Source organism: Pelobates fuscus, chromosome 1, assembly GCF_036172605.1.
Source record: "Pelobates fuscus isolate aPelFus1 chromosome 1, aPelFus1.pri, whole genome shotgun sequence".
In the NCBI taxonomy this organism is placed as follows: domain Eukaryota; kingdom Metazoa; phylum Chordata; class Amphibia; order Anura; family Pelobatidae; genus Pelobates; species Pelobates fuscus.
In genome coordinates, this window is record NC_086317.1 from 431,841,224 (window position 1) to 431,867,674 (window position 26,451).

The window sequence follows — 26,451 nt, forward strand, 5'->3', positions numbered from 1 at the left end:
ATATTGAAACTTGACCTGTCTTGTGAATGTGCTATACAGTTATAGCTAAATGAACTCTCCAGACCCATGAAGCACTTCAGCGCGCAAATGCTAGCCTTTACCGTAATTCTTTAACCAGCTAAATGCATGCTCTTATTTTATAAAAGTAATAAAAGAGAAATCACCATTTTTATAAATAGTCACCCTATGATGCATCCTCTTGGCTGTCAGATTGTACTCTACCTCAATGCAAAAGTGAGGGTTTCTCATAGAGAAGCAATGGACTCCATGCTAGTTTAGGAGAAGCATTCTATTGAAGCGGTGCAGAGATTGACACCTATGTGCCACAGAAGCCCAAAGTTATTATACAGTAATAACAGTTCATTCAGAAGGCTTTCCATTAAATTTTAGAATGTCTAATGGTTTTATAGACAGCTGATGTAACTATGTTGAAAGTAAAAAGTTCTAAAATTGCATTGAAGAACTAGTGAAAAATTGCATTCACTCCATCAGTCAGCATTGTGCCAACCAAAATAAATCAGTACATGCCACATACCTTTCCCGGAGTGAAAAATGCTTTCATTTCTGCTGGAAGATAATTTTTGGTGTTGCTGAAATTCTAAGAAGATAAAATTAAATGTGTTACATACATTAGGACATGATAACCTTTCATCTTTAAGTATATATTTATATGAAGTAGACAACACAAGAGTATTTTGACACTTTTTACGTAGTAATTTAACGGCCAACAAATGCTAAAAATTTCAGCAATGTTTTTTAAATGTGTATTTCTTAAACCGGATGTGTACCAACAACGGACATAACCCCATATTGTGTGCAGCATTATCATCTGAGTACAAGTCTTTGCCTGTATCATATGTAAAAGCCCGGACCATTTGTTTTTTTACAGACAGAAAGCAGATCGATGGACTGCAAAAGGCCAGCCATTTGTGACGCCATTTTATGTCAAAGTCTGTGGGTCCGCCCCCTACCAAGTTACTATTAGCTTTTAAGTAGTACACACATATTCCGCAGCGTTTTACAATTATATAAACAGCAAGAAGTCTAGAGGGCCCTGCTATAACGGCCTTACAATCTATGATTTGATGTAGGCAGATATATCAAAAGGTGTCTTTACCAAGATTCAAACTTGGGGTTCCCAGGCAGCGATGTTACAATTGCTCCAACCAGCTGGTCCATGTTGCATAATGTATATTGGAGACATGCTACTATGATTGCACACCCTAAATGTTGCGCAGCTTACTGTTCTGAGTAAAACAATATACCCAATGTGTGCCTTTGGCACTATCTTGTGATGTTACAGTGCCTTGTAAGAAAAATTACTCTGTTTTTACATTTATAACTGATAGATGTTGATGGGTCTGTTGCTCATTTTGGAGTACAGTTCAAATTGTTCATAAATGCATACCAATTTGGTAATATGTTAAGCCTTATTGTACTGCCATTTTTTTTCACAAATTTCTTTTGATAGATTATGGCACATAGTAACTTAGCAATTTTGTAAACTATGTGTACTGCTATAAAAGAAAATTATGCTTAGCTATATCTCCTAAGTACAAAATGATCCCTCGTCAATCCTTTGTAAAGTTCTTGCGAAAATATGGGGCTGAATTAATAACTTGCAAAAATTGGTCTAAGGTGCATTTTAGTAGATTAAATAAATTGGACCAGACACTCAGGTTTGCTGCATTTTAGCACATTTAAATGACTCCATAAATGCATACTGTTTGGAAAATTAGCATCACAGAATGTATTTTAAGCTTTACTTAAAGTACAATTTTTTTCACCATTTTCTTTCAAGTTTCTGGTATTTTTTTTTACTACATGCATTGTATTTCTGCTGTGTATTTTTAAAATCCTGTGTGCTACTGTGTAAAAAAAAAAAAAAAAAAACTCCTACATCAGAGTACAGCAATATTCACATGCACACTTTTGCAAAGTTTACAGGGACAAATTTGCTCAATGTAGATTGCCGTTTCTTTTTTAAATAAGTGGAGATGGGTCTGTTGCCAACCCCAATGCTAATCTTTACCATAATCCTTACTATAAATCTAACCCTAAACATGAACACTAAATATAGTGTTAGAGGGATTCCCTCTGCTGATTTTAGGATTCCCTTACAGTGCAGAGAAGTTAAATCATACTGTGACAAGCTATCAGTAAACAATTTACACCATCCTGTCACCGCCATTACCTACAGTGATCAGTGCTGGGCACCTTCTGCAGAGAACTTGCTGAAAAACTCAATCGAGTTCATCTTGGACCTCAGTTGTCTCCAACTGTCAGAGTGAATGCCCGGTGATGGTAATGTCATCACCGGGCTGTGGCTGAACACTGTGAAAGAGCTGGAGTGCCCCCATCATTGAATTATTAAAATATTTTAATTGTAGCATAACTGTATATGAACATACCTTATCAGGCTGTGTAAAGTAACGTGCTGGTAAGACTGGATCCTTTGGCGACTCTAAACTGTAAGTAGTACTCTTGGATATAATTATATTCATCGCAATATCACACACTGTGTATAGTTTCTGTGTAAGAAAAAATATATATATATTTTTTTTTAAATCAAGCATAATCCAAATAAAAAACTATCCATAACTACAAACAATCCATAACTGTTTGCTGTATATACACAAACTATAGCTGCCAAGTGTACCATGATTGGATTAACAATCCCAGTATGCCCTTGAGCATCTAACAGAGAAGTATGCCATACGTGTGCAGTCTGCATTTTCTCCAGTAGTGCCACACAGGAGCATGCGTCATTCATGAGACACTGGAAACGTTAACGAATTTCCCCCATAAAGGATGAACGTTAAAATAAAAGAAATGCTTAAAGGGACTCTATAGTCACCATATAAAAGCAAGAAAGACAGGTCCCCCAGCCTTCCTTCTTGCTTTTATATGAACTTTCATTAATTAAAAAAAAAAATTCGATGTTTTTATATTAAAAACTTGCCTCCGTTCCAGCGCCGAGCTCCCCGCTAGGCCGCGCCCCCTTTTTCGTCAAAATGACGAAATCGCGGGGCTCAATGGGACGGCTTCGCGCTGGACCAATCGCGTTCTTCATAGAGCGGCATTGAATGCCGCCCTATGAAGAACCTGAGCGCTTTACCGCGCATGTGCGCGGAATGCGCGTTCGCGAGCTGAGCTGTCTGACTGACAGCTCAGCTCGCTTTCTAAAATTATCAATAAGGGGGGGGACCTACTGTCCCCCCCCGGCCCCCACCCCTGTGCGGCGGGTGGTGGCCCTAAAATTATCAATGAGGGGGGGGACCTACTGCCCCCCCGGCCCCCACCCCTGAGCGGCGGGTGGGGGCCCTAAAATTATCAATAAGGGGGGGACCTATTGTCCCCCCCCGGCCCCCACCCCTGTGCGGCGGGTGGGGGCCCTAAAATTATCAATAAGGGGGGGGGACCTACTGTCCCCCCCCGGCCCCCACCCCTGTGCGGCGGGTGGGGGCCCTAAAATTATCAATGAGGGGGGGGGACCTACTGTCCCCCCCCCGGCCCCCACCCCTGAGCGGCGGGTGGGGGCCCTACAATTATCAATAAGGGGGGGACCTACTGTCCCCCCCCGGCCCCCACCCCTGTGCGGCGGGTGGGGGCCCTAAAATTATCAATGAGGGGGGGGACCTACTGTCCCCCCCCCGGCGGGTGGGGGCCCTAAAATGATCAATAAGGGGGGGGACCTATTGTCCCCCCCGGCCCCCACCCCTGAGCGGTGGTTGGGGGCCCTAAATACAAAGGGGGGGGACCCTAGTTAACCCTCCCCCCCCCAAAAAAAAAAATATCTCCCTACCTACCCCCCTCACCCTAAAAATAACGAGGGGGGACCATTAACTAAAAACCTGTAAAAAAGAAAAAATGAGATAAAATCAACTTACCATTCGATGTTTTCTTTCTTCTAAAATCTTCTTTCTTCAGCCCCAAAAAAGGCCAAATAAAAATCCATAATAACCGACGCAATTAAAAAAAAAAAAAAAAAAACGAGCGCAAAAAAAAAAAATCCATCTTCACCCATGGAGGGCTCCGCGCAGACTGAGCTCCGCAGGGTGGGGAAGGCTTATAAAGCCTTGCCCCGCCCTGCAATTAGGCTAAGAACACTCTGATTGGTGGGTTTGAGCCAATCAGAGTGCTCTTTGTCATTTTACAAGCGTGGGAAAGTTCTTTGGAATTTTCCCACGCTTGTAAAATGACACAGAGCACTGTGATTGGATGGATTTCAAGCCATCCAATCACAGTGCTCTTTGTCATTTTACAAGCGTGGGAAAGTTCTTTGGAATTTCCCCACGCTTGTAAAATGACACAGAGCACTGTGATTGGATGGGTTTCAAGCCATCCAATCACAGTGCTCTGTGTCATTTTACAAGCGTGGGAAAATTCCAAAGAACTTTCCCACGCTTGTAAAATGACACAGAGCACTGTGATTGGATGGCTTGAAATCCATCCAATCACAGTGCTCTGTGTCATTTTACAAGCGTGGGAAAATTCCAAAGAACTTTCCCACGCTTGTAAAATGACACAGAGCACTGTGATTGGATGGCTTGAAATCCATCCAATCACAGTGCTCTGTGTCATTTTACAAGCGTGGGAAAATTCCAAAGAACTTTCCCACGCTTGTAAAATGACAAAGAGCACTCTGATTGGTTTAAACCCACCAATCAGAGTGTTCTTAGCCTAATTGCAGGGCGGGGCAAGGCTTTATAAGCCTTCCCCACCCTGCGGAGCTCAGTCTGCGCGGAGCCCTCCATGGGTGAAGATGGATTATTTTTTTGGCGCTCGGTTTTTTTTTTTTTTGTTTTTTTTTTAATTGCGTCGGTTATTATGGATTTTTATTTGGCCTTTTTTGGGCTGAAGAAAGAAGATTTTAGAAGAAAGAAAACATCGAATGGCAAGTTTTTTTTATCTCTTTTTATTTATTTTTTTTACAGGTTTTTAGTTAATGTTCCCCCCCTCATTATTTTTAGGGTGAGGGGGGTAGGTAGGGAGATAATTTTTTTTTTGGGGGGGGGAGGGTTAACTAGGGTCCCCCCCCCCTTTGTATTTAGGGCCCCCACCCACCGCTCAGGGGTGGGGGCCGGGGGGGACAATAGGTCCCCCCCTTATTGATAATTTTAGGGCCCCCACCCGCCGCACAGGGGTGGGGGCCGGGGGGGGGACAATAGGTCCCCCCCTTATTGATAATTTTAGGGCCCCCACCCGCCGCACAGGGGTGGGGGCCGGGGGGGGGACAGTAGGTCCCCCCCTTATTGATAATTGTAGGGCCCCCACCCGCCGCTCAGGGGTGGGGGCCGGGGGGGGGACAGTAGGTCCCCCCCCTCATTGATAATTTTAGGGCCCCCACCCGCCGCTCAGGGGTGGGGGCCGGGGGGGGGACAGTAGGTCCCCCCCCTCATTGATAATTTTAGGGCCCCCACCCGCCGCACAGGGGTGGGGGCCGGGGGGGGACAGTAGGTCCCCCCCTTATTGATAATTGTAGGGCCCCCACCCGCCGCTCAGGGGTGGGGGCCGGGGGGGGGACAGTAGGTCCCCCCCCTCATTGATAATTTTAGGGCCCCCACCCGCCGCACAGGGGTGGGGGCCGGGGGGGGGGACAGTAGGTCCCCCCCCTTATTGATAATTTTAGGGCCCCCACCCGCCGCACAGGGGTGGGGGCCGGGGGGGGACAGTAGGTCCCCCCCTTATTGATAATTTTAGGGCCCCCACCCGCCGCACAGGGGTGGGGGCCGGGGGGGGACAATAGGTCCCCCCCTTATTGATAATTTTAGGGCCCCCACCCGCCGCACAGGGGTGGGGGCCGGGGGGGGGGGGACAGTAGGTCCCCCCCTTATTGATAATTTTAGGGCCCCCACCCGCCGCACAGGGGTGGGGGCCGGGGACAGTAGGTCCCCCTTATTGATAATTTTAGGGCCCCCACCCGCCGCACAGCGGTGGGGGCCGGGGAAGGAGAGTAGGTCTCCCCCCCCCCCCCCCCCCCCCCCTTCAACCACTATTGTGGACAGTAAGCGTCCCTGTGGGTTCGGGCTTCAGCTGTCAGCTGAAGCTAAAGCTGTCAGCTGAAGCCACGCCCACAGCAGTGCTGACAGGCTATCAGCACACAAAGCGCGTTCACAGTGCTTTGTGTGCTGATAGCCCGTCTGATGCATTCACCCAGAATGCATCGGACGAGGGGCCTTTTTAGGGCCTCTGAACTCGGAAGTCCCTCTGGTGGCCGTCTGATTGACTGCAACAAGAGGTGTTCCAAGCTTCCAATGTAAACACTGCATTTTCTCAGAAAATACAGTGCTTACAAGAAAAAGGCTCCGGGTAGCTGTAGCACTCACCTGAACAACCTCATTAAGCTGAAGTTGTTCAGGTGACTATAGTGTCCCTTTAAGAAATTAAAAAAAATATAACTTGTCAACCAATAGCTAACTTTTTCACTTTTAGTTATCCAGCCCTGCATCAGTAAACCCAAAGAATGCGGTCAAATAATTCAGCATTCATCGCAAAATATATGATAGGTTAACCCTCCAAATTAGATAATGTTTTTCACAAATAAACATGGGCCAAAACATGCATCCCGCATGTCAACTTGTGACCGTTCTGCTGGCCCAAATGCTGACAAAATAAAGTTGTTTTTTTTAGTCATCAACTGCAAAGCAAATATATAATCAAGCAAAATAGTGCACAAATGTACATATTTATAGACCAAGATCTTAAAAGTTGTATAAGAAAGCAATGCAAATTATCACTGTCCATACCTCATTTATCTTGGGGTCATCTGGTGATTGTGCATCTTTTGTTTGCTTAATATTTTCCACCATTTTTCTGATAAACGCATGACTGTTATTTTCATTTTTTGACATTAAAATCTCCAGAATGAACCAGAGGCACCTATTACGAAAGTAAGTTGTCCAGTGAATTCAGATTGTACAGTAAGAGAAAAACAAGCATTGTGTGAATTGTCTGCGTTATCTTAAAAGCAAAACTCATGGATGGAAATGAACAAAAAATATCATCAATTGCTGCCCATACTAAAATAGACAAGAGAACGAAGATACTTGTCCAGGCTTAAAGGAAAGCTGTTAATTGTACCCCATTTTAGTTTAAATTTATATTAAATATTTTGCAGTTGCCAACATGATCCAGTCCAGGGCACACATTGTATTAGAGGAGGAGAAACAAATATCATTAAAGGTTTACTCCACGTACCATGTCCACTTCAGGTAAAGTGGTCATGATGACTGGAGTCTGTGCACACTTTCACTATGAAACACTGCACCTAGACAAGTTTAACCACTTTGCTGTCAATGTGTGGAGTCACTTGCCAGCCTGGAACATTTTTTTTTTTTTTACATCTATTTTTGTTGTTGTTGGAGTAACCCTTAAGAAAACATTTTAAATTTTCGCCCCCTTTCTCTGGCCTGACTGAGTGGAACTGACTGACCGGAAGGATAGAGGCACTCCGTTCTAGGTTAGGATCTAAATACGGTATGGTTTGGATTTCATTGATGTTATTTTATATACTTCAGTAAAGACATTTTTAAATATAGGGGGGTGGGAGGCTTAGAAAAAAGGATAATCCTGGGAAGTGACGTTAGTACTTTAAGCCCATGGTTGGGTACGAACACTTTTGGAACAGTTATTTGGATGTTCATATTGGATTATTTATGTAATCGCTGTAGCTACCAAATATTAAAGTCATGGTCAATTTGGGTAGATGAGAATAGAGGTCCCTATGGGTTACAGGTAGTGAGTGAGTGTGTCTTCATTTAGAATACAAGATGATGTTAAATCCAAAATATTTCAAAGGTTGTGTGACTATCAAATCATAAAATAATCTGGTTCTAATGCATTCTACTGCAAATATCTATTTTCTCAGAATTTGTGGATATAATCAGTTTTTTAATTTAAAAACTAAAAATATATGTACACATTTAAGATTTCTCAGGACCGGGACCGCGATGGTTCAGTTTCACCGTTGGGCTCTGTAGGGCAGGATAGTGGAGCGGCGGCTTGGTACGGCGGAGATCTCTCCCCCGAGGGACTAAAACTCCGAGAGCTAGCCTCTCCTCGGCTCCGCTGGCCCGCAATCACCGAGGGTCGCGGTTGTGGGTCAAAAGTCCCGGTTTTCAGGCTTAATTTTGCATGCTTTGCAGGAGCAGATCTTTCCTGCGACCGTTAGGCTTGGCGGCCCGGCCCCGCTAAATGGCTGAATCTTAACTCAAATGGCACATTCATGTGCATGGAAATGCTTTACATTTGAAGACATGTCAACTATGACAAACCTCTGCTTCATACACTGAAAGGACATACACATTCATTACATTGGCAAAAATATATATTTGATATAAGCGCCAAATTGATATATTTTAATCACACAGAAAGTCTTTCATCTAGTTAACTTTCTATAGACCTGATTAAAGAAAATGGCTGCATTAGAAATAAATATGTAATTTTTGTCCAGTAAACACACACAGCCCAAGTATTTATGTTTTATTAATATAATTTTTACCTGCTTTTTTAGTATGTCAACAACATTATTGTAACAATCTAATGCAGAGGAAAGAGAATTAAAATGATGGTAAAAAGAGAATATACTTACTCCTTTATGTCTTTCAGTTGTTCTATATCTTGTACTTTGACATAATCTGGGTCATGTGCAAGCAAATGGATTGTATAAGGAACAACATATTCTGGCAGAATAGAAAGTAGTTTCTCTAGAGGATGGGAAAAAAAAATGCACAAGATTAATATAAATAATAATTATCTTATCTTAAGAAGATGAATACAACAACAACAACAACTATTAGGAATTTTAGAACTGAACACAAAAAATAGAGTAAATTCACACCTCCAGGATTTATCACCATAAGATAATTTACACCCGCTGAAAAGTAAAGTACAAGCAAAATGATTGCTGTAAACTAAACAGCTGGTCACCTTTAGACGTCAACTCAATCTACCTGGTTTACTTCAGATTCTATTTTTTTTTTTTTCTTCATGTTGGGTACGGTAAACGGGGGTACAGAAAGAAAGAAAAAAAATTAAAATAAAAAATAATAAACTTAGAATCTGAAGTAAACCAGGTAGATTGAGTTGATGTTTAAAGGTGACCAGCTGTTTAGTGTACAGCAATCATTTTGCTTGTACTTTACTTCCCCCCCCCCCCCCCCCCTTTTTCCCTTTCAGATTCTAATATTAATAGCAATAAAACCACTGCAAATTAATCAAAAGAACAAGAAAACCAAAACAAAAAAATAACCTATTTTGCATGGAATTGCGACTTCTGTTACAATACAGCAGTTACCTGCTGAGGTATTTTGTAGTACAATCCTGTTGCAGACAGCATCCTTCTAAGCAAATAAAGGTGGAAACAACAGTGTCTGAATGAATCTGCGTGGTGTTAATGGCACTGAATGTAAGTTTGAAAAGCAGAAAGATGGGATAGAACATCCCTACTTACCACTTACTGCAGCATGCTGCTTCAGGTACTCTCTTCTGACGTTGATGTTTTTGACTAGGCACTGTCTGGCATGTGCTCGCCTTTCTTTCACTGGATCTTTGGCACACAGTGCACAGATGGCCATATATTCAAGCGGAAGCCGCAATCTGGCCAGTCCTTTGTGGAGTTTTTGTGCAAATAACTGCCTGACCTGGTAACACTCATCCTGTTATAGAAAGCAAAACAAGCGATCAACACAACCCAAAAATTTAAAGTGCAGAAAATGTTAAGGGGGGAAATCTGAAGTAAACCAGGTAGATGGTGCCAAACATCACTAAAAGAGGATCCTTGTATTGAGTGAAGAAGCAGCAGTACTTCACTAGTCAACCTTAGCCACACATAAAAAAACAATCACACAATATTGTATTTTAAAATTTTAAATAGATTTGTTATTTTCTTTCAAGTGAGACCTGGGGTACAGAAGTTATTAAACTAGAATGGAACAGATTTTACTTATCTCAGAGGGATGGAAGTCCTGAATTATAGAACCAGAATGCTCGAAAAGCTACCTCACTAATAGTTTAAGTAAATAAAATGTATTAGATTTGCTTTGTAAAGTGAATGTTAAAATAGATGCAGTGGTGGCTAAGCAGCACTGGTGGATGGCAGCAAGTTTGTGAAGTACCTCCATCACCGCAAGAACTAGAGCAAATTGCAGGCTAAAGAAGCCCAAAGAGATCAGCCGGGCTAAAACCAACACCATAGACACTTGGATAACAGGGACAGGCAAAACAACCTCATAACCAGAGGCTATCCAAAAGTTCTGATCTAGGCACTCTTTTTTTTTTTTTTAATTCTTTTTTTTTGGGTGCATAAAGGATAACAAATGCAAATGTGTGTGCCATGCCCCAACAGCATGTACCCGCTATAGAGTAGTAAAACAACATTGGCATGACAGTGAAGTACAATGCACATTTTTTGGTTGTAGTAACGAGAAGACAATTTGTTTAAGCTTAGAAAGTAGCGGTATAGGTCTAGAATGAGAGTCTAATTGTCTAAGTGAGGGATGATACAACTAGCTCATACATGACGATCCTTATACCTGGCAATTGTGAAAATTAGCCGTTGGAGGGAGGAGGGGGTAAGCGAGCCAGCTGCGCTCCTATGGTAGTTAGATGCCGGAGTAGTAATTATGGACACTTTAATGTGCTGTTCTATGTACACTATAAGCAGATTATCTACTATACGTCCCAATGTGGTGTGCGGTCTGGTTGCCTAGCTAGGCAAGCTGGTGCTGCTTAGGTAACTGGTCTAGGTTTGGAAACAATCACAGTATAGCATTACTCGGGATTATGCGTGTTTAAGCATTAACCATAGAGAATAAACGGTTTAAAGCAAGTGAAGCTTAAGTGGTCTCGGTAATATTTAACGGGGAGTGTATATATCTCAACATCCGATACCCCCTATGTGTTCGTTACTCAAGTCCTGGCGTGTGTGTCCCTCTCGCCAGCTTTGGAGATAACATGAATTACGCTAACTAGAAGCTGGGATGTGTCTACCCAGTGGTGAAGAATCTACGGGCCACTCCGATAGCCAAGCAACCCTGTTCCTATCAAGCGCTGTGGTACAAACTTTGGCCTTGCAACTTGTTTGGCCTATATATTAGCACATCGTGTAAGGCATAAATAAACGTCCCAGGGTGTGTCAAGGCCTAACAGGATGGGCATTAGAGTTTAGGGAGGCATGTGTATCGTTACCAATGTGTGATGCTGTATCTAATATGGTGATTGTATGATATCAAGACATATAAACAGACTTTTGAGTCCCGGTATAAGCGTGCAGAAGCACCATAACCTGAACAGCGAAGGTGGATCGCTCAGTGGTAGGAGAGTCTAGGACGTGGGGGACCCGTAGATGGCCACTTGGGCTGAAGCTCTCCATGTCCGCATCAGGCTCGGTGACCGCTTGTGGTAAGTACATGTGGGCCTCAGTGTCAGGGTTTATGCCCCAATCAGGAGGTCCCCATAGGCTGGAGTGAGTCTCCGGTGCGTCAGGCTGTGGCTACGGTGTGCTTCAGATTTGTTATTGTCAGGGAACAGGTGAAAATCGTCCGTTGAATTGGAGCCCACTGGTTGTCGAGTGTGCCGCATCTCGGTGGGGCGTTTAGGGCCCACAGCCAGGGGTATTTTGTGCGGTCTGTGGATTAAATAACCAGGAAACAGTTGGGTAATAGTCCAGCGGCATGTTGAGCTGCTCTCCGAGAGTTTCGAGCCCCTCAGGGCGGTGATGGACTTAGCCTGGCTGGAGGGTAGTATGGGCGTCAACATTCGTTTGAGTGTCTGCGGCAACTCTGCCTCCAGCATCTCTTCTGGGATCCCTCTGACCTTTAAATTATGTCTCCTTCTGGTATCCTCTTGGGCAGCAAAGCGCCGTTCATGTAGTAGGTTCTGGCGTTGCAGATCCTGTACAGCTGTCTGTAGTGAGGATATATTCTGTTGGTAGTCTTGGGAGGAGTCCTCCAGTGTTGATATGCGGCCTGTCAAGCCCTGCAGCTCGCCTCTCAAAGCGGTGACGTCCGTGAGGATGTTTTTCTGCAGGTCTGCTAGTAATGCTTTTAATACCCCGGTGGTTACCAGGTCGGCATCCGTGTCAGCTCTTGGTTTGTTAGGATTCACCTTCTGCTTTGGGGCTGGAGCTGGGGGGTAATCATCCTCTGCATCTCCAGAGCAGTCATCCGAGAAGAAATCCGAGCAGCCTCCGTGGAGAGCCGCCATGTTGGATTCGCCCGTGCCGCGTGCTTGCCGCCACATGTCTCCAATTGTCAGCCCTGGAGCAGGTTTGTCCGCCGTCGTTTTTTTTTTATTTTTCCGACCCATAAGGCTAGGAGTATTCCCACGCTTGTATAGTTGTCCGTGGGGGAGATGTATGCTGTATTTAGGTTCAGTTTCTCGTTTTTCGCTCCGATCCAGGCATTCTTTTTACATAGCGCACAAACCTGCAGACAATCTTATACGTTTCATTTGCATACACAGAAACATAAAAAAAAAAGAAAACTCAGACCACCAAAACACATCATCATCTGCCACCTTCATTACTATGCTGACATGTGGAACATTCTCAGAGTGGCCAGAACAGCCCTCCCATCCATTGATGCTCAAATATTCCAGGATCTATCCTGGACCAAGCTCTAGGGCTGCAAAACCCTTATATCTATAACGCACGCCCTCCACTCAAAGAATCTCAAATGTAGATGGGGACACCCCATAACTTCCAAGTAGTATCTCCTGTGCTGGTGAATGGGAGAGTTCCACTTCATTTCCCATGTGACGGCTGGTATACTGGTTGCACATTTGGAGTCCTACAGCTGGACAGAAGTGCTCCTGTGAAGGACTAAAAGGCACCTGACTCCATTACAGATGTGGCACGCCACATTACAACAAGAGAAAAGACCTCTGTCAAAATATACTACAGAAATATTTCTACTTATACCCTTCTTTTTTTGGGGGAGCCTATGGGCAGCCTTCCATATTCAACTCACCCCTAGTGACTGGGAGTTTATAGGCAATAAGATTATTCCCTTCTATGCTAGTACTCAATAAGAGTATTGTACCCACATGACATAGGTATACTGCATGCAGAAAGGAGGTAATCCTAACAGCGACCAATGCTTGAGATGTTCTGCTGGTAAGGGCACCATGTAACTTCTGTGGTGGTATTGCTCAAGGATACAACCCTTTTGGCAGGCAGTTATCGAGTTAGTCCAGGAAATTTTGCCTACTTCCCACACTATTTTACCATCTCATGCCCTACTGGCATAGCTGCGGGTTTTTAAAGAGTCTCCCAGAAATATACTACTATTGATGCTATTGGGTACTGCAAGCACCATGATCTGACAATTTTGGAAACAGAATTAGGACCCCACAGTGGAGCAGTGGGTGCAAAGAGTTGATGTTTTATGCTGCAATGAAGAGACACACTGGTCAGCTCTAGGGAACATACACAGTTACCTGTAGATCTTGTCCCCTTGGTTAGAACTTTTTAGAGTACCTAATTATACAGAGTGATTTTGATAACCTACCCCGGCATATATGGCAAACCAGAAGATATAAGGGTACTCCACTCAGATTAGGTAATAGATGGGCAAAATTGTTATCTTCCAAATATCCATTTGCAGGCATATGGTGAACCACTTAAATCGGCATTGCCACATAGAATCTTTATGAAATAATAATTTTGATTGCGTTGAAATTAGGACTACTTTGTCTCTGTATATTTCCTCAGCTTTGACACTGGGCAAAGCTACAGGGTCAATCGCGACAGCCACATGGAATTGGCTGTCTATGGTGGATCCCGTGGTTTTGTGGGATCCTTTATAGATCTCAATGCAAGCGCGAGAGTACAGCAGTGACTGTCGGCACCTGATGGTGAAGCATCAGGAGTTGAAGAGGACCAGCAAGGGGAAGATGGCTGTGCCTGTGATGGGGACAGATTCAGATAAGCAAATCACAAGCATTCACACATCCCTAGCCAGCTTAATGTTCTGAGTGGTTCAGGGAACTGCGGTGTGCATGATCCTACAAGAAGTTGTACTTACTTTGTGTAAATATTTGGATGACTCAACAGGGAAGCTAAATATCCCTATAACACATTTTTTTTTTTAAATGGGAGGCCTATGTCTATATTTAGACATGTTTTCAAGCACTGTAATTATTTCAATAAGCGGGTTACTGCATTTGGAGTGTCCTTGTAACTGCAGGCTACAAAAAACCTAGAGTCTCAGTGAACCAATATCAACACATTTATTCAAACCATAACTTATTGTACGTATCATTTTACACATCCTGCTGCACTGTGCAAAATATACATTTAAATTGTAATCATATTTTATTTTGGATTTTACTTTCAACTTAAATATTCGGTTACTTGTAACTTGGTGTATACAGGGAACCTTTAAGATCCCAATTTCACTATGAAAAACTCTTAAACATTTAATAACCAAAGCATTTGAGTCTATATTAAAAAATACCTTAAGGCAAAAAACTTACATTGACAACCAATGCACAGAGCTGATATTGTTCTAACGTGATTATTTCATGGTAACATGGTTCCTGTGCTAATTTTACGATCGCACTCCCTGCAGCAAGCCTCAGACGTGACATATCCGGTTTACTGGAATAAAAATGAAGCAGATTTATGGCTACAGGAATTAACGTAAAGATTTTGGCAAATGTAATAACTGCACATTCAGGAATTGTGTATCTGTGCACAACCCCTTGGGGTTCTAATGTATTAGATCTGAAACAAAAAAATAAAATTTGCAGCTTCTCTGGCTTCACAGAAAAATGTTAAAGATATTATCTAGAAGAGACAACTGAGCAGAGCACTTAATTTAAGAACAAGCAAATGTAAAAAAAAAAAAAAGCAAATAAAGGTATATTTAAAAGAAAATAGATTCTGGTCCCTTTCTACATGCAAAGGTCTGAAAAATCTGTCATAATCTTCTCCAATACATGCAGATTAATGGTATAACATTACTATGCCTGACAAATATGTGTTTGCAATATGTTGAAGTAATGACTTCTTAAAGGTATAAGTTATGGTGCCTGGACTACCCTGGCACTGTCTGATTGTTTCACTGTGGTACTTCTGGTTTGAGTGGATATGCTGAAGCAGAGATTGACACTGGCCAAGAACATTATCTGACGGCTCCTAGTCAACAAATAATCTCCAAGTTTGGAATGAGTTGGTATGGGAATGGTGGAATATGAACTGTATTCGTTATGTTGTTTAGGATATGTTTTAAAATATAAATTTTCCGATAAAGGATTCATTTTGCAAGCAATCCTCACAACAAACAATTTGATAACACATGCGTTCAATTGCATAGCAGTAGAACTAGAGGGACATTAATGCAAATTTAAGCTTCCAGGAGAGGAAAATGCCCAAACACTGGAGTATCCAAGACTTTGGGGTAACACATAAAACAGTGAGATAAAAAATGATTGGCTAAATTTGTACATCGCTGCAATTATTGATTAATGCAAGTATCAAATCAATGCTAACTGAAACCCAAGAGTCGAGGGGTAAGCACTACAGAAAGTCCTGTATATATGGTCATACATGCATATGTACAACCAATATGTTTTTAAAAAATATATAAATAAATAAAAACACGTCCCTTTGTGTATACTGATGACATTGCTGTAAAACTACAAAATAATCATATGGATTTGCTTAACTGGATGTGACAAGAATTTTCCTTACATTTCCTAATTTTTATATAGTATTATATACATAATCTTGCCAAAACCATGCATATTATAGAATAAGAGGTTATGCTTGGTACACTGGTAAGAGACAGCTCCGTTGCTACCAAAAGCATTCAGTAAGTTTCTCAATTACCTTAATTTTCCATGTTCTGTTAAATCACCATCAGTGTGCAATATTGCTGTGAGAAGTCGTAATGTCGAGTTCCCAGATTTACTGTGGTTATTCTTCATTCCTAACAACCATCGCACCATCATCTTAATTGCTTGAATCTACAACAAACATGATAGGTACAGAGACTGATCAGTCTTGAAACCTTTATACATAAAATGCACAAAGATTTACAAAAAAAGCAAAACATTCAGCTTTCAAAGGAAGCATAGCACATATCCCAAACACACAAGAAGCACATGTTTGTGTGATTTCTAGCTCAGGATTCAATTTTGCCCAGACCAAGTGGTTTGTTTTGTTTTTTACAATAGTGCTTATGAGCATGAGAAGCTTTGAAAGAGAGAAAAAATATAGAATGAAAGAAAGAAAAATTAAAAAATGCTAGAAAGGGCCTGAAAACTGTGCATGTGTCAAAACGATTATTTTTATTAAAACAAATGTTTATAAAATCACCTTTTTTCCCATTCTTTACCACATTGGCTCCAACGATTCCATATGTAGTAAAGTACCTGGGAATTCCCTTAGAACAGTGATAGAGATACACTACACAATACATATTTGGAAACCTCACCCATGTAGAAAGTTTACAGGCCATTATATAATTATATATACACACACGCTCTTTAGTAAAGGGTGTGAAATGAGCAGTGACTTACTTTCACCAAGGTTTCTTGCGATACTTCATCATCTGGCACCCAGAGTTTGGTTGTCTTTCTACCTGGCGACTAATAAAATTGGCATTAAATAGGATATTGATTTACAAATCTACTCAATCACAGTAAAAAATAAATGCCAATTTAAGATGATGCAAAATGCATTGGTGGAAAAATCTCGAAATTTTAATTTTCTTTACGTTATCCATTAAGACTTGGAAACAAAAGTGGGCTTTACCATAAGTACAATATAGATGAGGAATATTCAGGCTAAATTCACTGTTTTAAATCAGATTTAGTAGAGAGCTAAATTAAAGAAACACATATTTCTAAAACCATAGTGCTGAAGTGGCTGTTTAGGTGACGGGCCCCTCTGTGGAGATTAAAGTTTATTTTACTCACCTTTTCTACCACGCCACATCTATCCTCTCCTGGATGGCTGAGATCGATCTTGATGATCTCCACCAACCCAATGCTTTCCTATATGAAAATATAGGGAGGCATACGCACAAGCACAGAAAAACTTCACACTGCACCAATCAGCATCTCTATGGGGAGAGTTCAGCGTCTTCTTGCAGAGTGTGAAGACACTGAACATAAGCACTGTGCAGCATTGGACAAGGAAGTTAATCTAGGGGCCGCCTGCCACTAAAAGTGTTACTAGCCAGCAATGTAAACACTGCCTTTTCTCTGAGAAGGCAGTGTATACACTGCTAACACTGCAGGGACCAGATGCAATGGTTCTGGTGATTATAGTGTTCTTTAAGGAGTTTAAAGCATGGCTACTTTTTGGCAGCACAGGATATTCAAGGCGATAATACAGTTGATATGCAAGTATCAAAATCGTTCTGATCCAGTGAGAAATCAGTTTCCCACTTTATGGTAGAGAATTTATTTTATTTCCTTTTTCTGAGGTACAAGGTTTTAAACATCAGAAACAGATTTGTGAAAGTTGGTGGAGTTGATTTTAACCCAGCCTATATTATATGCAACTAAGTGATCAAATTCAGAATAAAAATAAAAAAATACTTGTGGGACTCAATGTAATATTTGTGGATACATTTTTCTAATTATTTCATATTTCTGGATAAACTTAACATTTTTGCAATAATTGTTTTGGGGGAAATAAACATTTTTCAAAAAATCATTTTAAAAATGTGTCCATGAAAAATATTAGAAAAACAGTATTTCGGGACAAAAACTGAATAAAAAAAAAATAAGAATGTAAAATCAAGAGAAAAAAAAAATAAAAAACGTATTGCAGAATCCAAAAGGTAGATCCACAGATGTTGTAGAACTACCAGTTTGAATAGAAGAGTTATTCATAACATTCTTAAACCAAACTATAAATCATAACAAAACTTACTCTGTCAGTCATCAATAAGTCCTTCACCACAAATGTTGCTACCAATGATTTTAAAGGGCCAGAAAATTGATCTGGTGAAAGCTGTGCTATATGGCCAATGGACACAAGTGATGTAATGAGGTTCTCCGGATTGCTGGGATCCAAGCTTTTATGTAACGGCTAAAGATATAAAAAAAAAAAAAAATTAAAAAAAGAAAATCAAATACAGTTATTAGTGATATCCCAAAATACTAAGCTTGTGACCGTTACAATGCACAAAGCTAACTTCAGGACTGCAAGTATTTAACTAATAGTTCTGCATTTGTTTTTGTTTAATTTGAAAAATAATTTACAAATAAATAAAATGTATGCATTAATTTTGTCCAAAAATGCAAAACAAGTTAAATATTAATAACCGTACAGGGTGCTGAAAGAATTTAATGCTATTCGTTGAAAAACTAGTGCTGTTCTGAGTGAATAGATACCCTCCCCTCCCCCCCAACCTTGCTAACTATTTTTTTTATCTAAATTGAATTGCATAAAAAAAAAAAAAAAAGAGTTTCAGACAAACCGAAAAAATTCAGAACAAATGCAAACTAAAATGAAATAATGTCCCTTTACTGGCAACTAGCCATTGGCAAGTAACAATGTAGCCCTGTCGAGTAGAAATTCACCCCTGGTGAATATGCAATGGCAAGCAGATTTTAAGGACTGGCTAGTAGCCCTGATATAATAGAGAGACAGAGGGAGAGAGAGGGAGGAAGAGATACACACACACACTCTTGGTATCTTTACATTTGTGTAGTAGGATGCGCAGTTATATAGATTTTTGCATATTTTAAAATCAATTATTTAGACATATGCAGAACAGCTCAATAGGTGGTTTAACCAGTTACATATGTCACTTGGATGTTTGTAGCAAGCCACAAATGTGTCCCATTAATGGCTGCAAACCTCATCACAAAAAAGAATTAAGGCATTAAAAACTAAAAAGCACACCATTGTTCATGAGCGACATAGCATGAAATTGAAGCAGTAAATTAATTCATGCTGTGCGCAGCTATCTGGTTTTCTTGAAAACTAAATAAAGGTTGAGGCGACGGAGGATCTTCTATGTTGTGTGAATGCAAACTGTCATTTTCAAACCACAGACATGAGAAAATTACATATTCTAACACTTTCAAAGCAAAAGCATTGAATTACAAAAGGGCAGCATTGCCAGAGAAAGCAGAAGGCAAATATATAAATAAACCTAGTAGGAAACTGAAAATGAGCAGCGTTTCCAACCCAGGGGGATATTGCCAAGTGACGGATATGAAAAAACCCTGGTGATATTTTAAGTATGTATTACTAACAATCTCTAATACCAAGGGAAGGCTATCAGTGGTCCAAAAGATATGCGAAAAACCAAGTATAATAATTTTGAAAATGGTTTACCTCAAATATCTGGGCAAACTGTGTTTCTTTACTGGAGAATATTGAATGTATACAGTGAATGGAGTACTTGGCTTGACGGGGTGGTCCTTTTTTAGCTTTTTGTTGTAAGACTGGAAGCAAAGCTCTGCAAAAACAAACCCACACAAGATTACACAAAAATTCAACCACAGTGCTCTGGCAGGAATTAAACGGTCTCTGTCAGACACAAAACATGTGGATGGCAGCCCACTTCAGGAAAATATAAACATTGACTGGGCTGGAAAAACCAGCAGCAATGTGATTGGCTGAGAATGCTGAAGCCCCATGGTTCAAGTGACATCCTACAATGCATGGCATTTTCTTAATTATGACTGTACATTTTAAAAATATATTGAAACCTTTTTCCAAATTAAGTTACACTAGGTTTAAACCCCTGTGGTTAGAAGAAATTATAAACAAAAACAGAACTGTTGGCCATAAACAATACCTTTAAACAATTGGGAATCATAAATGAAGGATTTAGTAAGGAGTTAAAAACTTTGAGATTCCCCTTTCATATAGGACACACTATGAAGCCACATTTTACAAAAACAACCATGCTTAAAAGCAAGTATGACTGATATCCAGTACTGATGGATCTGGAAGCTCTCAGCTTCTAGACAAGGTCACTAGACCGTAATTAATATATATATATATATATATATATATATATATATATATATATATATATATATATATATATATATATATATATATATATATATATATCCCCCTTATCCCCAGTTAACCTTCAGCATAGCAGATAACCACAACATTTGGAGTGCCAAAGTATTCCTATACCAAGAAAACATGACATGTACATATTTAATTCATTTCGCATTTTTTCCAACATGGCAATCATACAGCACACTAAATTTGAGGCAAGATAGACCTAAACTATATTTTGAAATTTTAAGTAAAAGTGCTAGGGAGTGATTATGGCAGAAACCCAATACTCACGATCTGATGTGAGGGAAATCCTCCTCAATTTTGTTTCCGGTGTTCTTAAAAATTTGCAGAGCTGCTTCGGCTACTTTTTCATCATCCATCTTCAGACAAGCCAAAAGGGATTCAAATGTTTCAGCAGAATGAAAAGAAATGGGATGCGTGAAAGAAAGTACCTGGAAAACAGACATTTTGCAAAACACATTTTAAAAAAAATATATACACATATATTCTTGGACATATATTGAGAAACAAGCAGCCATGAAATCCGAATGCCAAATATAATATTTACCTTTAGTAACTCAAGGCCTGCGCGGATTGCTTCATCTGTGGGCACACCTTCATCTTCATCATCCGCCGTTCCATCTATAGACTTGTTCACTAATTTAATGAGGGAACTTCAAGGGGAAAAATAAATGTAAACCACTATAGGTAGGAAGGAAAATGCTCTGACCTAACATGTTATGTTTTGACAAAGTCCTAGACACCAGATCATGCTGGGCACGTTAAAAGATACTGCTTGGAGCTGACAGACTGCAAAGTGAAATTGCACACCTGAGAAAGTTGCGGATATTTTTTTTGTTCTTTCTCCAAAGAAAATATAAATAGACTATAAACCGTACATTAGATAAAAAAAAAAAAAAAAAAAAAAATACAGAATTCATTTGTGTGAAAGAACACATATCTAGAGTGCACTGCAAAGAAAATACAAATCTACAAAGCTACTGAAAGTGACTGTCATAGAATTCACTATAACTATTACTTGCCTACCAGAGTACTCAGTAAGAGCATCCTGCATTATTAGTATGTAAATCACAAATACAGGTACACTGCAGTGTCAGCTACAAACTAATACTTTAGTCACACAAATTTTTAAGTTCAGTATAAATCACACACCCACAGTGGCTGCAAAACCAAAAAGTAGAGGAAGAGACCCTTTATAAAAATAAGTTCTTGATCTCTGAAGAGTTGTCCTAAAAGCATATTTATAGGTTAACAGAACGGTTCGCTGGCGTGCGATATGTAATGTCAAATCTCAGGCCACATACAAACACAAAAAAAGTAAACCACACATTAGCTAAACAGAACCCCATTGGATAAGTGTTTGATTTAAGTTAGAGTCCCTGTAAATAGCCAGAATTCCAGATTTGAATGCGAAGCATGGTGATGCTGCATGCCAGTGCTTTACACTGGCTGTATTTGCGGGCTATGGTGTCCGTCTGAAGAGGTGTGAAAACCAGTGAGATTCGGGATACAGTCAGGCTGGATTCCAGGTATGTTTAAAGCTTCATAAAAGGTTCATAAGGTTCATAAAAAAGAAAACTTTATAAGTTGTAGTAACACTTTAATGCATAACCCCTTTTGTAGAGTAAGGATGAAAGCATAAGCTATCCGGCACAAAACACTTGCAGACTAGGAAAAGGGAAGAAGGAAGTAATTACCTGATAGATTCTGTGTCAATATGGACTGGAGCAATTCTCTCCAAAAGGAATTTTATCATTTCTAGAAATGGGTTGGTTGGTTGCTTTGGATTGCCCAGTTTCTTTGTAATATCACGCTAGAACAAAAACAAAACATTTGTAAAAAACATACCATAAAAATATATTTGTTTTTTTTTTTATCAACATGTCCGTTCAATTCAAACCCAACCAATCTTATATGACAGAACGAAAATACACATAGAAATACCCTGTCTGTGACATGCAGTTGCCTCTATTGGAGAAATGAGCTGGAACCCATAATTGCAGAGTTTGGTTCCCTCTGTAGCCTCTGGAAGAGGTGTGCTCATTGAATCCCTGCTACAATAATATAAATGCGTTGGTATATGAGGATTTATAGGATCTTTAATGGCAAAGAAGAGCAACAGGTGACATATGATGTGTCTGGGGCTTTAACAATCTAACTCCCTGTTCTCTAGCAGGCTACGGGTAATAATTTTGCAACATTAACAGGAGATACCCTACACAATCACATCTCCCTAACAGGAAGAGATGAAATAAAAGCACAGAGAAAAGGAAGCACTAAAGCAAAGGTTCAATCAAGTGAAAGCTCAGTTCAGTTGCACAGAAGAGGAGGAACCTTTTTATTTTGAATATATTCTTTATTTTTGCTGTGCATACGAGTACAATGAAGCTTGCATTACCACAACAGTAAGAGCAAGCAATACAAATTCAAACATAGGAAACCATTGGTATCGTATTCAAAGTAGCTGCACAATTTTATGAAAGTAAGATTAAGTTAGTCAAACAACGTTTTCTCGTTAGGCTAGTATGTCAATTATATGGAGTTGCTCTAGAATTATCTAGATGCCTAGATATGAGTAATGTAGATTAAAAGACAAGATAGTAATTATGTTAGTGGAGGGAAGAGTAGAGTTAGGCTAGACTGGAGTGAATAGGTAGGAGTAAAGTTAAATTATCTGACAATGGGATTAGCCTTAACAATAATCCCAAGAGGCCCCATTTCAGGTATTAATCTCCTGGCTAGGACATATGTAACAATCTCAGAACCAGAAAATGAGCTTTGGCAAATCAAATTAAAGAAAAGCAGAAAAGAAAAGTCAGAGTTAGGCGGAATGAGAGTCTGCCTGTAAGAGTCACAAACTCCGGTTATCCAATTCCCTTCTGGGGCAAATCATAGTTCTGCTTGTCGCCCTAATGTGGACTGATGAAACATCAGGCTGAAGTGTGAAGACTGACTATGCGCTAGCTTCGGACACCCGCAAGACACTGCAGGGACAGGGGACATTTTACAGATAGTATAATGAACATTTCTTCCTGGGTAGGCTATTTAAAAAAAAAAAAAAAAAAAGGATAGTGAAATAGCCCTACATGTATGCAATCTAAAAAATTGATAATATTTTGAATGTTTTACAATGTTAAGATTTAGACATTTGTAAATTTCCATTACCACACAGACTTCTGCCTGCTTGCACGAACATGTAGGGCTGACAAGCTTCTCCAGTTGACCTCTGATTTTCTCATCCTCTTCTAGAACTTGTGTAAACTTCTTTAAAAAATCTTGACCTTTACCGGGATCTGGCAAGTTTCCTAAAATCAAAACATATAAAGATAAATCTGTGAGGTGTTAAAGGGTTACCTTAACCAGCACGGCCACTTCTGCTAATAGAAGTGGTATTGGTGAAGTCTGTATGTGCAGCGCCTCTACTTAAACTCTACTAAACACTGCACACACGGAGATATATTTACACCTTTATGCAGGGGATAGTTGCAATTCTGGGCAAACGCCACGTTGGCAGCATGAAACTGTTCCATATAGCCAAATGTCAATTCTGTGCAAAAAATACCTTTCAGCGCACCTGGCAGCTGACGTAGCTTGTCCCTTGCCAGCAGAGCCAGGATGGGGACCATTTGTCACCTCTCCCTACAGTTAAGCCCTCTCACTTTCACATACCCTCCATTTTTTTTTATTTTTTTTCATACCTCCCTTTGCTGGCTCTGGGCACACCGATTAAATGGCCCAATCAAAGACTTCTCTAAAGTCTTTGATTTCAACTGACGACAGTTAGATGACGTCACATGGGGGAGTGGAAAGCCGCACCGAGACCGTAGTCCTGCGTGAAAGTTATTTCTTATTTGATCCTATTTATTTTTAATCATATAGGATCACATTGCATATACCTGCATTGTTTAATATGGTTCATTTTGGTAGAGTGTTTTTTGTTGTTGTTTTCACCTTTGTATTTAACTTACAGTAATCTGTGTGTTATTTGGGGACCTTGAACTATTTATAGATATGTGTAAAATTTGTTTTTGGATCATTCCAAAAAGACAACACAGGAACTATTACAGCTCTAATGTATTTGATCAAGTTACTATGCTGTATTTTTTGAATGGTCAAATTTATTTTTATACATATATAAACACACACATACAGGTACATGTAAATGTACAAGCTTTGCCATTAGACAGTAAATTTGAAATTCAATCAAATGTATTGCAGCAATTCAAACTTACGTGTAATAACCATTACTTTTGAAAATATTGCTTTACTGCCGGCTTCTGACTGGAAGAAAAGAAATAATATTTACTTCAAATACTTGCAATTAAGAAATTAGGTAACTGGGATTAAAAGCATATTATGGAGAACATTTCCACATGAACCTATTTTTCTCTAAGCCATCCAAAAAATCTTTACAATTAACAATGCTTTTCATTAAGATCTATAATACATTTAACACAAAGCAAGATAATAGAACTCTGCCATACACTAAGTTTTTTATAATTTAACACACACAAATAATAGTTGTACCTCACCTAGCTATTGAAGCTGTACCTCCTTGCCATGTGAATTCCCCACCCCACAATGCCAAAGGCATCTACAGAGAAATGCCCTACGTTCGCATATTCTACATGTACTGCGCTGCAGCTGTAGCTGTTACTTTACATGCAATGCCGGGCACGGATCATATATTCAAATATAAAAACACAAACCATACTTTTAGCAAGTCATTGGATGATAGTGCATAAATCTCACATGAGAGTTCCAGTGCAAGTACAACTGAAAATCAACAATTCTAGTAAAAGTGCCCATACACCTAAAATAAAATAAATAAAAAGATTGGCACTTTATTAAAATCTAAAACTGCAAATGTTTAGAAACACTAAAAATGAACCGTTTTTTACCTTTGGCTTCTTGATTAGGTCCAGCAAATCCTTGACATGATGTCTCAACATGTTCTGACACTTCCACATTTCATTTAAAGCCCTTGAAAAGAAGATTTGGAAAACCAGTTTGTAATAACGATAGAACACAAAATAAATCTACAAACATTTACAAATACAGTTTCTCTGTAACTTTTGTGAAAAGATTCTTTATTTATATTCTTCTATTAAACACGTTATCCTTAAGAGTAAAATTAACAAAATAAGAAAAACAGATACATACTTAACAGCATTTAAATCCAATGTAGCATATAGATAATACAAGCACTTCATTCGCTCTGTAGTTTCCAGGTTGTGTGGCACCATGAACTGAGCAAAGATCCGTTCTACAAGTAATCTGAAATGAAAAAGAGGGAATAGAATCATAGACCATTTCTTTCTCTACTAAAAAGAGTAGGCAAGTAATAGAGACATTTATGAATATGCAAAATAGCTTTTTTTTTTTTTTTTTTAAATCTTCAGATTTTTCCTTTTCCATGTATATCTCAATGCCTTTTGTGCAATTCTTACTTTTCGTCATGTAGAATTTTTAAGCAGACTAAGGAAAGCTTGTATGTCCTCCCCTTAAAAAAAAAGACTACAAACTGCACACCAAGTTTTAACTGATATACACAGCAATATATTCAGAAAGATTCAGATGAATCCAATCATATTCTTCATTTTCACCACCCCAATTGTATGTTGTATTTAATAGATCTACAACAATTCAATACACAAAATTAAAGCCACAAAAAGAATTCTCCAGGTAACTTACCGATCATCAATACTGTTTTGGTAATATATATGTAGCAGCTTGTCTTTAATCCATGAAATCTGTTTTGCAGACTCTTTGCCAGCTTCTGCTTGTAAGGCATACTTCTTGTAGATTTGAGCAAGACCCATCATTGCTTCTTTTCGTACTCTCCACTAAAGACAGAAAATTAGAGTGATTATGAGATTACATTTGCTTACCTGTCCTATCAATACACTAAACATAACTAAGTAAGAAATGATTAAAAACAGTCATTTCTAAAGAGGAGCTGTGTATTTATTAATGGGGAGATACAACGGACTGGATACCACTATACAGCATAAAGTGTACAAAACCGCTAAAATACAATATCATCACAGATTGGTGCTAAATAAACTAAAACTGTTGCCCAAAAAGGATAGGGTTTTACCACAAACTAACATTTTTACATGGATTGCATAACAATTTAAAAATCATAGTATTAGGATTTATAAAGCACCAAATATTTGGCAGCGCAAACAAGGGGCTGAAAGACATGTTCATGTATTGGAGCATAAGCTACAAATGAGCTTCTACTGTGAAAAAAAATTGCAAATAAGCAGTTTGAAGAATAAAAAGGTAAAACAAAAAAAATAAGTCATAGGCAATTAAAGGGACACTCCAGGCACCCAGACCACTTCTACTCATTGGAGTGGTCTGGGTGCCAACTCCCACTACCCTTAACCCTGCAAGTGTAATTATTGCAGTTTTTTTTAAACTGCAATAAT

At 39.6% G+C, this 26,451-nt stretch overlaps 1 protein-coding gene across 1 annotated transcript in view; it reads right to left on the reverse strand.

Annotated features, from left to right (window-relative positions):
* Window positions 1-26,451, reverse strand: part of PDS5B (PDS5 cohesin associated factor B) — an 81,514-nt gene that overhangs the window by 10,973 nt on the left and 44,090 nt on the right. The window contains exons 12-29 of the mRNA XM_063429324.1: window positions 25,709-25,860; window positions 25,178-25,291; window positions 24,916-24,997; window positions 24,247-24,295; window positions 23,180-23,319; window positions 21,712-21,827; window positions 20,562-20,667; window positions 20,285-20,445; window positions 19,307-19,430; window positions 17,891-18,049; window positions 16,528-16,596; window positions 15,836-15,972; window positions 14,479-14,602; window positions 9,455-9,659; window positions 8,594-8,708; window positions 6,750-6,882; window positions 2,412-2,531; window positions 536-598 (exon numbers count right to left, since the gene is read on the reverse strand). Coding sequence (XP_063285394.1) covers window positions 536-598; window positions 2,412-2,531; window positions 6,750-6,882; window positions 8,594-8,708; window positions 9,455-9,659; window positions 14,479-14,602; window positions 15,836-15,972; window positions 16,528-16,596; window positions 17,891-18,049; window positions 19,307-19,430; window positions 20,285-20,445; window positions 20,562-20,667; window positions 21,712-21,827; window positions 23,180-23,319; window positions 24,247-24,295; window positions 24,916-24,997; window positions 25,178-25,291; window positions 25,709-25,860 — 2,169 coding nt within the window. The remainder of the gene's footprint in view (window positions 1-535; window positions 599-2,411; window positions 2,532-6,749; window positions 6,883-8,593; window positions 8,709-9,454; window positions 9,660-14,478; window positions 14,603-15,835; window positions 15,973-16,527; window positions 16,597-17,890; window positions 18,050-19,306; window positions 19,431-20,284; window positions 20,446-20,561; window positions 20,668-21,711; window positions 21,828-23,179; window positions 23,320-24,246; window positions 24,296-24,915; window positions 24,998-25,177; window positions 25,292-25,708; window positions 25,861-26,451) is intronic.